General features: G+C 52.8%; 2 protein-coding genes across 3 annotated transcripts in view; both read right to left on the minus strand.

The window, feature by feature from the left end:
* Positions 1-11145, minus strand: part of UBA52 (ubiquitin A-52 residue ribosomal protein fusion product 1) — a 375240-nt gene that overhangs the window by 7951 nt on the left and 356144 nt on the right. The gene's annotated exons all lie outside the window — the stretch shown is intronic.
* Positions 461-5766, minus strand: KXD1 (KxDL motif containing 1). The gene is made up of 5 exons (XM_048830508.2): positions 5602-5766; positions 4673-4785; positions 3636-3788; positions 2385-2431; positions 461-1828 (listed from the first exon to the last, which is right to left on the minus strand). Exons 2-5 carry the CDS (start codon positions 4765-4767, stop codon positions 1593-1595), a joined length of 531 nt encoding a protein of 176 aa, XP_048686465.1. The 5' UTR covers positions 4768-4785; positions 5602-5766; the 3' UTR covers positions 461-1592.

Genomic DNA, 11145 nt, shown 5'->3' on the forward strand with positions numbered 1-11145 from the left:
TTCCTTTGGTGAAGTGACAGTTTCCACCAACATGGCCACTTTTCTGTATTTGGGTATAAAATCCAGGGCTGAGGTTGTGATCCTTGTGCAGGATCCTCATTTGCCTAAGCAATTTATACTGTTACGCTACAGCTAATTTAGTGGTGCTACTGGCCTCTGCTATTAAAATATTTTGAATTGGGAGTAAAGGCAGATTCATAAAGCACTGACCCGCTTCCCTCAGTTGCTCTCAGAGTCTGGCCTTTGCTTTGTGCAGCAAAGCTCACCAATTCCGTTTCTATTTTCATTTAATTCACAGTCTTAATCATGGTGCAGTGATCACATCTCTATAATTACGACCACTCCTATGTCCCTTATGTGATAGCCACTACAGCTATCAGAGAAACCAAACTTCACCTCTCATGACCGGAAGTTACAGCGTACATGCACAAATTCCACCTAATAAAGAAGAAACATGAAGTGTTTTGGATGGATGTTTTATTGATGAATTCTCTATTGGTTATTTTCTCCTAGCATTTGTAAACATGTAATACAAAAATATTTTCTTTTCACTATAATATTTCTGGAGATCACAACCACTGAGGATTAGAGGGCAATTTTCCCCTCTCTCTTAGGTTGACGACAGGTTTAGTTATTTCCATCCTGGCTCTCAGTAATACATTAACACAGACATTGGCAAAGTCAAAGGTGAAAACAGACAAAAAGCAGACATTTCGGTACAGGGTCTTTATCACTGTTTGAAAAATGAAAGGTTTTACCCAAAGAAACTACCTGATAATTTAACATATGATGAACACTACAGAGAGCAAGGTACAGCCATAGCAGTTGTCAAACTGTTCCAGTCAAAGGTCTCCATTAAGCAATGGAAGTGCGGTTATGAAAGATTCCCTCCTGAAAATCCGAGCTGTGGCACAGAACAGCTGCGCACTTAAGAAAAGAGGACTTCAGGTTTTTGCTACCGTGTGGGAAAAGACGTTCTGTAGGTGCTAGAGAAATCACTAGTATATATTAATTAGCTAGATGGCCCTGTAGTGCAGGCAGGCCTCTCAGAAGGCAGAGAAGATCACAAAAAGCAAGCTACTGTTGCTTTGCAAGTACAAGATCCTGCGAGCCACAGCTGAGAGAGATTTGTACCACGCCGGTAAGAAGGCTATAGTTTGGGTTTGCATGCACTGTAAATTACAGAGCCTCAAGATTTCTGCGTAAAACCAAGTAAATTATTTAAGAAAAGTATAAAGAAAAGCAGTTAGAGTACTCTTCTGAGAAGATCTCTATTTGTCCAGAAACTAATGTTCAAAGCTAACCTTTGGGTTTACTGCTCTCCCCTGCACACAAACAAGAACAGAGAAGAGACATTTCAATCCATACATTTTGCATGTTTGCCATACCCAGACTCGATGTTTGCATTATGATGGCAGTTTTGAATACCATGTGATGGGCCCCTCTCCACTCAGCCTTCACTTTCCCTCTCCCCACAAAAAAAGTAAATGGCTAAGAAAACACAGAAATATAAATACAGGACAGGAAGTTCTCTGGTTGCACTCCACAGTCCATGCAGCTGATTCAGCTGATGCCTTAGTTTTTAGTATGTGTTAGTCCAGCTCATTGGCCATTTCATCATCTGTTAGGCTCTGTCCATTAACAGCTGGAGAATCATACCGGCCTTGTGATAAATCCTCAAAATCCTGACTCATGGTTGGAGAAATAATGTCAGGGCTTGTGTCACAAGACCCCGTACTCTGCTCAGAGGTAGCAATTGTGGTCGCTGTGCTTTTTGGAATAGGGTCAAAATCATCGTCATCTTCTAGAATTGGAGATTCATGAATATCTGAAAGGAGAGAGACACAATTGTTACCTCAGCAGTTTATTCCATCTGCATAAAGATGACAGGACTCCAGGTATCTTTGCCACACATGCTACTCCAGCTACCCAGAGTAAAGACGACATGGTACAGGTATCAGCAAGAGGAAACAGATGACTGCAGAAGGAATCCTCAAACATCACCAAAATGGACTGAGGAAGGACTCGAGGGTGTTCGAACTTACAATTTCTTTTCAAAAATCTTTGGCTGCTCATTATTGTAGTAACAAAAAACCTGCCAGCTCTTTTGCTGTGATGTGCACTCAACTTGGCAGCTAGTTGCAGCTTTGTACCCTACACCCAGCCACCTTTCACTGGGTAACACAGAGGTGTTTAAAAAAAAATCTCGCTAGAGAATCCCCACTGCAAGCTGCCTGCCCCAAACACACATTTCTCTTTAGCTTCGGATGCACTGGGACTCCAGAGTAACCGGTGCTGTATTACCAAGAAGTGCTGATTTATCAGAGTGGAAGGAAGCCAATATAAAGGCTGTAAATCAGATTGAATAACAAGGAGACACTCACTGCTGAACGCTTCTGGGTACTGTTTGGCCAGCTTCCCTTTTAGGGTCCTGTAAGGAGGCAGGAGGGAGAAGAAAAAGAGAGCTGAGTTTTAACAAAGTACATAAATATATCTACCAACCCACTGCCCCTCTCCCCTCCAACAAAAGAGGGGCCAAGCATTCAGCAGAACAAGCTTTGTTGCAGGAACCGTTTAAGCAGATTAAGATAAAATGCCCTTGCACTGCACATTCATGCTGTTGCAGGAACAGAAATCCCAGACCCTCCTGAGCTCCAGACCCTGCTGAACAAAGGGTAGATGTGAGGCGTGACGTGTCATGTCCTGACCACATCTCATCTTGCCAGATGTTCCCCCAAGGGACATTTCCCTTCAAGCACTTTATTAAACCCTGTAGCAAGCAGGGAGCCTGAGGTCCCTTCCCACCCTGGAAATGGGGCACTGCAGCGTTGAGAAGTGTCACGCGCCCCAACCAAGGAGCAGCAGCTCCAGGGTCCCTGATTGCTCCAGCAGCCTCCCGGTCTCTTCATGGACTGTCTGCTTGCTGCACCTCCCCACCACAGGGCAGGGGCACCTGTTGTTGCTCTCCATGCACTGAGAAGTAAAGGGGCCAAAACACCCCCCTTGCCCCAGAGCTTTGGAATAAAGTAATTCACTGTAAATCAACAAATACTCTACTGCTTTGCAGACTCTTGACAGTCTCATGACTTTACCTCCACCTTAGCAAAGACAAGGCTGTCCCCAGAATTGAAATCAGAAGTTTTTAAATAATATGTAATCCTTCTCTACCACATTTCACCCAAGAATAGCATATCCCTTTGCAAGCATTAAGCCTCACAAGCCCTCTGTGAGGTGGGTCTGCATTTTCCCCATTTTGCAGAGGCATGGAGAGGTGAAGTAACTTGATCAGAGTGACACAGTCAGTGGCAGAGCTAGGACTGGAAGCCAGGAGCCTGACACCCAATGTACTATGGCAAACACCACATCTCTCCTCCTTCCCATGTTGGTTTGTTTTGCAGAGTAAAAGCAAGCTATGCCTTTTATTCACTCCCCTTCTGAGTTTGTTAGTCACCATTCTGTCGTTTTCTGACCCTCCTGGGGTGCTGTACAGAGGTCACTGTGACTCAGTGACCTTGCCTGGGACAGGGAAAGCAGGGCAGGACACCCTCTGAATCCACTCAGGGCCCTTCCTCTATCATCCAACAGGAGGCACTACAGAAAGATGCCGCATCCCAGACCCTGAATCCAGAGCCCACCTGATTCTTCGGAAAATACTATCTAGATCTTTCTTCATTTCCACCAGCGTCCTAGTGTGATGCAGGAACCTCTCATTCATCTGCTGCATGCGTACATTGGATAGATTATTAAAGTTGAGCAACATCTCGTTGGTTTTCTCAAATCTATCGAGCCTAGAGCAAGGAAGAGACATGGGGAATTTGTCCATGAGTTTCCAAAAATAAAGCACACCAGGTAAGGCTTTCACAATTATCTCAAAACATGCACAAACCCCACAAAAGTCAGAAAGAAAATTATATCCTTCTTTTCCCCTCCTCGAAAAGCTTTTGAAGTGATTAAAGCCCCAGTCCTGCCCAGAGAACTCTGCATGCAAAATTCCACCCTGGGCAAAACCCTAGTGAAATCAATCAGAGTCTAATTGACTATTTCTACTGACAGGAAAGTTGTCAGAAAATTTGGGGGTTGAGGGAAGAATTCAAAATAAGTGAATTGAGGAGTTTAAAGCAGCAGCAAAAAGGGAGAACAGACGTGAAGATCAGCTAAGACGTGATGGATGGACTTTTCTTAATATTTAAAATTTGTTTAAAAAAGGAAATGAATTCAGCACTGAGGATGGTGCTGACTTGACTGCCCTGCAGACTAAAGGCCTCTGTTTATTCCCAGAATTGACAAAGTACCAGCAATCGAGGAAGTTTGCATTAGCACAAACCAGCTCACCCATGCCCTGGAAAGATCAGCTCTTTCAGTCTTTGACCTCTCAGCTAGGACAGCCTACAAGTGGCAAATGTAACCCTCTCTTCGGCAGCCCAGACACATGCCCACTAGGAATTTAACTAAGACCTTGCAACTCATTTTAACAGGCACTGAACAGAACAGCTGTCAGTTAGTTACTGGCAACCTAGGACAGATTTGAAATCGTGACCAGGGGTTTTGTATCACATTCTAACCCCACCGAGTCATCCAGTTTCTCTGAATTACTAGCAATTAGAAGGATATTTGTATATTTATTGAACAGAACAGCAGGGTATTTTGGCTGATAAGATTCCACTTGACTCACATATTCTTCTGAGCCAAAATGATGGCGTTCACGTCTTCAGAGTTCACCATACTTAGCACCCTGCTGCAAAACACACCAGAGGCTGTGGGCTCCATTTTACTGTACACTGTAGCCTGCAGGAAGGGAATAGAGATACAGAGAGGAAGTTCATAGGGCTGCTCATAAAAACACAAAGCAGCTTCCTTCACCGGCCCTAGCAACAATTAACAGCATCAGACGCCCTCAAACTGTTTTTCACAACAGTCAGATCCTTGAGGAAGGAAGAAAGCAGAATCCCTCCCGGACCAGCCACGCCTTCGCTGCGACCTTACACAGGAGCAGAACTGCAGCCATGAGACCAAAGCCGCTCGCTGTAACTGCAGCCCCTCACCCTCTCCCAGAGGGCAAGATCTAGTCCCGCTACAGAGACGCCCAGCCAAAGCCACACACCTAGACGGCTCGTGGGATAAAGCACGGCCCCGCCGGCCCCAGGAAGGAAACTTGGACCCTTTAGAGATGTGGCCGGCTAAAGGGGCTCATGCCTGGCTGGAGACCCTTCCAGCCCCTTGTATGGGGACCACCCCAACCCCGACACCCCTCGAGCCCTTTCCCCAGGGGCCTCAGCTGTCCCCACTGAACGCAGACCCCCACGGGGTGGCGACACCCTGTAACGCTTCTCCCTGCAGGACCCCGCCCCTAGGGAACCCCGGGCCCCTCCATAACCCCTCTCCCTATAGGGCCCCCGGCCCCCCACTGGATGGGGGACCGCCCGGCCCCTGCCCTGCTGGATAGGGACAGCTCATGACCCCGCCCCGCATGGAATCACCGCCCCGCATTGCATGGAGACCCCCCAACGCCCCGCCCCATGGGAGCCGGGGCCCCCCCATCGGCCCGGGGCCCCCCCCATCGGCCCGGGGCCCCCCCCGACTCCCCAGCCGGAGGCCGCGCACCTGGACGGGCCGCTCCCCCCGCCCAGCCTGGGGCCGCCGCCTTCACATAACGGACGCGGCGCCCCGGCCAGGGGGCTCCGTGCGGCAGCGGGGCCGGGGCCGGGGCAAGCGCGGGCCGGCGGCGGCTCGTGGGGTCCCCGGGCTGGAGCCTCACTTCCGGGATGGAGGTCACGCGCACGACGTGACCGCGCGTCAGGACGTACAGGTGCGTGAGGTCCCGCCAGGAGTCCCCGCCCCCCGGGGGGGAGCCCGCCACCACTGGCCCCCCCAGTGTCCCCAGGGGAACCCCCTACAGCTCCCCCTCCCCCTCATTGCTCTGTGGGGAGCCCCCCCACAACATCCCTCCCCCTCAGCTCCCCTCCCCCTCAGAGCTCTGTGGGGGACCCCCCTACAGCTCCCTCTCACCCCCTCAGTGCTCTATGGGGGAGCCCCCTACAGCTCCCCCTCCCCCTCAGTGCTCTGTGGGGAGCCCCCCCACAACATCCCTCCCTCTACAGCTCCCCTCCCCCTCAGAGCTCTATGGGGGAGCCCCCTACAGCTCCCCCTCCCCCTCAGTGCTCTATGGGGGACCCCCCTACAGCTCCCCCTCCCCCTCATTGCTCTGTGGGGAGCCCCCCCACAACATCCCTCCCTCTACAGCTCCCCTCCCCCTCAGTGCTCTATGGGGGACCCCCCTACAGCTCCCCCTCCCCCTCATTGCTCTGTGGGGAGCCCCCCCACAACATCCCTCCCTCTACAGCTCCCCTCCCCCTCAGAGCTCTATGGGGGACCCCCCAACAGCTCCCCCTCCCCCTCAGAGCTCTATGGGGGACCCCCCTACAGCTCCCCCTCCCCCTCATTGCTCTGTGGGGAGCCCCCCCACAACATCCCTCCCTCTACAGCTCCCCTCCCCCTCAGAGCTCTATGGGGGAGCCCCCTACAGCTCCCCCTCCCCCTCAGTGCTCTATGGGGGACCCCCCTACAGCTCCCCCTCCCCCTCATTGCTCTGTGGGGAGCCCCCCCACAACATCCCTCCCTCTACAGCTCCCCTCCCCCTCAGAGCTCTATGGGGGACCCCCCAACAGCTCCCCCTCCCCCTCAGAGCTCTATGGGGGACCCCCCTACAGCTCCCCCTCCCCCTCATTGCTCTGTGGGGAGCCCCCCCACAACATCCCTCCCTCTACAGCTCCCCTCCCCCTCAGTGCTCTATGGGGGACCCCCCTACAGCTCCCCCTCCCCCTCATTGCTCTGTGGGGATCCCCCCCACAACATCCCTCCCTCTACAGCTCCCCTCCCCCTCAGTGCTCTATGGGGGACCCCCCTACAGCTCCCCCTCCCCCTCAGTGCTCTGTGGGGGACCCCCCCACAACATCCCTCCCCCTCAGCGCTCTAGGGGGGAGCCCCCCTACAGCTCCCCCCCAGTGTCCCAAGGGAAACCCCCTGCAGCTCCCCCCCTCAGTGCTCTATGGGGGAGCCCCCCCACAACATCCCTCCCCCTACAGCTCCCCCTCAGTGCTCTATGGGGGAGCCCCCCTACAGCTCCCCCTCCCCCTCAGAGCTCTATGGGGGAGCCCCCCACAACATCCCTCCCCCTCAGCTCCCCTCCCCCTCAGTGCTCTGTGGGGGAGGCCCCACACAACATCCCTCCCCCTCAGCTCCCCTCCCCCTCAGTGCTCTGTGGGGGAGCCCCCCTACAGCTCCCCCCCAGTGTCCCAAGGGAAACCCCCTGCAGCTCCCCCCCTCAGTGCTCTATGGGGGAGCCCCCCCACAACATCCCTCCCTCTACAGCTCCCCCTCCCCCTCAGTGCTCTATGGGGGAGCCCCCCTACAGCTCCCTCTCCCCCTCAGAGCGAGCCCCCCCACAACATCCCTCCCTCTACAGCTCCCCCCCCAGTGCTCTATGGGGGAGCCCCCCTACAGCTCCCTCTCCCCCTCAGTGCTCTATGGGGGAGCCCCCCTACAGCTCCCCCCCAGTGTCCCAAGGGAAACCCCCTGCAGCTCCCCCCCCTCAGTGCTCTATGGGGGAGCCCCCCCACAACATCCCTCCCCCTACAACTCCCCCTCAGTGCTCTATGGGGGAGCCCCCCCACAACATCCCTCCCTCTACAGCTCTCCCTCCCCCTCAGTGCTCTATGGGGGAGCCCCCCTACAGCTCCCCCTCCCCCTCAGTGCTCTATGGGGGAGCCCCCCTACAGCTCCCCCCCAGTGTCCCAAGGGAAACCCCCTGCAGCTCCCCCCCCTCAGTGCTCTATGGGGGAGCCCCCCCACAACATCCCTCCCTCTACAGCTCCCCCTCCCCCCCCTCAGTGCTCTATGGGGGAGCCCCCCCACAACATCCCTCCCTCTACAGCTCCCTCTCCCCCTCAGAGCTCTATGGGGGAGCCCCCCCACAACATCCCTCCCCCTCAGCTCCCCTCCCCCTCAGTGCTCTGTGGGGGAGCCCCCCTACAGCTCCCCCTCAGCTCCCCTCCCCCCCTCAGTGCTCTGTGGGGGAGCCCCCCACAACCCCGCTCCCCCCCAGTGTCCCAAAGGAAACCCCCTGCAGCTCCCCCTCCCCCTCAGTGCTCTATGGGGGAGCCCCCCACAACATCCCTCCCTCTACAGCTCCCTCTCACCCCCTCAGTGCTCTATGGGGGAGCCCCCCTACAGCTCCCCCTCCCCCTCAGTGCTCTGAGGGGGAGCCCCCGCACAACACCCCTCCCCCTCAGCTCCCCTTCTCCCCTCAGTGCTCTATGGGGGAGCCCCCCTACAGTTCCCCCTCCCCCTCATTGCTCTGTGGAGAACCCCCACACAACATCCCTCCCTCTACAGCTCCCCCTCCCCCTCAGTGCTCTATGGGGGAGCCCCCCACAACCCCGCTCCCCCCCAGCGTCCCCAGGGGAACCCCCTACAGCTCCCCCTCCCCCTCAATGCTCTGTGGGGGAGGACCCCCACAACACCCCTCCCCCTCAGCTCCCCTCCCCCCCTCAGTGCTGTATGGGGGAGCCCCCTTACAGCTCCCCCTCCCCTTCATTGCTCTGTGGGGGAGCCCCCCACAACACCCCGCCCCCTCAGCTCCCCTCCCCCCTCAGTGCTCTATGGGTGAGCCCCCCCCGCAACCCCGCTCCCCCCCAGTGTCCCAAGGGAAACCCCCTGCAGCTCCCCCTCCCCCTCAGTGCTCTGTGGGGGAGCCCCCCCACAACATCCCTCCCCCTCAGCTCCCCTCCCCCTCAGTGCTCTATGGGGGAGCCCCCCACAACCCCGCTCCCCCCCAGTGTCCCAAGGGAAACCCCCTGCAGCTCCCCCTCCCGCTCAGTGCTCTGTGTGGGAGCCCCCCTACAGCTCTCCCTCAGTGCTCTAAGGGGGAGCCCCCCCACAACACCCCTCCCCACCAGTGTCCCAAGGGGAACCCCCTACAACTCCCCCTCCTCCTCCCCCTCAGTGTTCTATGGCGGAGCCCCCCACAATCCCGCTCCCCCTCAGTGTCCCAAGGGGGAGCCCCCTCAGCTCCCCACCCCCTCAGTGTCTGTTTGAGGGGGGGGGCTCCCACAGCTGCCCTCTGGGTCTCTCTAGGGGGAGGCTCCAACAAAAGTAATACAGTTGTGGGCTTTGATGTGGAGAAGCCAGCTGGGCAGGGGTCATGGGCACTGTGGGGAGTCTGGCAGAGCATGGAAAGTGGCCTTGATGTTGTAGGGACCCTGACCCAGTGGGTAACAGTTCAAGTTCATGTGACCCCTCAGCTATATGGATAACATAAGCGCCCCCTCATCACTAGAGATAAATTTCCTCAGGGATGAGGCTGTAGAAGATTAATGTGACCAGAAGGGCTCTGGGGTAACGACACTGGCAGAGAAATATTTATAAGGTTCTCTGGGAGCAGTACATTTTTGTACATTGCTAGGAAACTAAATCAAAGACAGATTGGCTGAGCAGCGTACAGGTTGAGCCCAGTGGACTGGAATAAAATCAAAGCAACTTTTTCCTACTTCGTATAAGGTCCAGTCAGTGCACAGACTGGTCCAACTTCAAGCTTCTTTGTCAGCACAAATCACCAAGAGAAAAGTTCCCCAAGTCTTGGTGAGTCATTTGTCAGAAAAAATACGAGAGCTTGCAGGGCTTTTTCAGGAAAATTATTGCTTCACTTTTTTCTCAGTTTGCAGTAAGCCTCAAAGTTACCGATAAATCAGACAAGGCAGACGTTGCCAGCACAGACAGTCAGACCAGCTGAAATGCTGCTTCCTTTTCCACTTGTCTTCCAGATTTTCTAAAATCAGGGCCTCATTTAGGACTCTTTCCCCTTAATAATCTAAATCAAGCGTCTTTCATTAATAGAAATTCCATCCATCTCACTCACACCAGAAGTGTGTGTGTGTGTGTGCGTGCATGCAAAATCACAGACCATAAGAAGGAAAGGAAATTTCATCCTCTTTCACTACTGGCCTGGCAATCTTAAAAACAACTTCAGTTTTAAAAAGTTATGCATCTCTAGGTAGTTTTGCAAGGCCATGTGAATGGATTTCTGAATATGTTCAACATTTCTCCTTAGATTTTGATGTGGATGGTGTCATTTTAAAAGTTTGCATGACTCAGACAGAAAATAAAGAAGAGAAGGTGAGGATGAAGGCCTGCCCATGTCCAGTAAGGTCCCTTTTATATAAAAATATCCATATGAACCAGTGGTGTGTATAGATACATACATACATAAATATATATATATATATATATATATATGAACCAGTGGTCAAATGACTTGGAAAAAAAATCACAAGGTGGTGATCTGGTGACCTTGGACATACGTCACAAATGGGTGATCTTTTGCCCTCAGAAAAAATCATGTTTCCTTTCTTACAGAAAAATTAAAATACAGCAAGTTCCTGGTTGAAATGTAACCTAGAGGTAAATCAGTAATCTTTGCACTGAATATTGCTCCTTTGTGTGTGCAGGAAAGTGATATGAATAATGGAGAAGAATTAATCTGCTCATCCTAACAGGGACGGTGACCTTATTTTGTTTAAATCTCAAATTTCTCTGTTGATCTTCTGTTTGTTAAATTAGTATTAAAGCAGAGTAGTCTAGGGCCACAATTAAAGAAAGCACTGAAGCATGTGATTAATTGTAGGTGCGTGTAAAGCATGTGTTCAAGTGCTGTCCCAAATAGGGATGGTTTCCTGAACTGGGGCTTACTTCTTCATCTCTTCCTTTAGGTTCTCATATTGCAGTGTCAATTTCAGAATGCTGCCTGCTGACAGATGTTACTGGACCATACTTTACACACTCCAGGGAAAGTTCTTTGTATATCTCCTGGAGGTATCTACCATGGTACCTAGCCCCAGATTTCTATGAATTTAAAAATACTTTCTCTGGTGTCAGTGGGTATGATGGAGGATTTGTGCCCTATGTTGTGATAAAAATGTGTAAGATCCAATAGTTATTTAATTTTGAGATATAACCCATATGAAGGGCTAAGGGAAAGAGGGTGGTATTCTAATACCATTGGTAAATGATGGTCAGGGGAGATAGCTAGTAACACCCAAACAAGTGAAAGGACAGTTGGAAACAATACTTTGAGAGTCTCTTAAATAGGCA

Source organism: Caretta caretta, chromosome 25 (genome assembly GCF_965140235.1).
Source record: "Caretta caretta isolate rCarCar2 chromosome 25, rCarCar1.hap1, whole genome shotgun sequence".
Taxonomy (NCBI): domain Eukaryota; kingdom Metazoa; phylum Chordata; order Testudines; family Cheloniidae; genus Caretta; species Caretta caretta.

What these genes read in the sequence shown, in the direction of transcription:
- KXD1 (XM_048830508.2), bottom strand. Translation starts at nt 4,767, where the DNA reads ATGGAGCCCACAGCCTCTGGTGTGTTTTGCAGCAGGGTGCTAAGTATG. An exon ending in ATTTTGGCTCAGAAGAATAT is followed by an intron (nt 3,789 to 4,672) that starts GTGAGTCAAGTG and finishes TCCTTGCTCTAG; the next exon opens with GCTCGATAGATTTGAGAAAA. An exon ending in AGTATTTTCCGAAGAATCAG is followed by an intron (nt 2,432 to 3,635) that starts GTGGGCTCTGGA and finishes GCCTCCTTACAG; the next exon opens with GACCCTAAAAGGGAAGCTGG.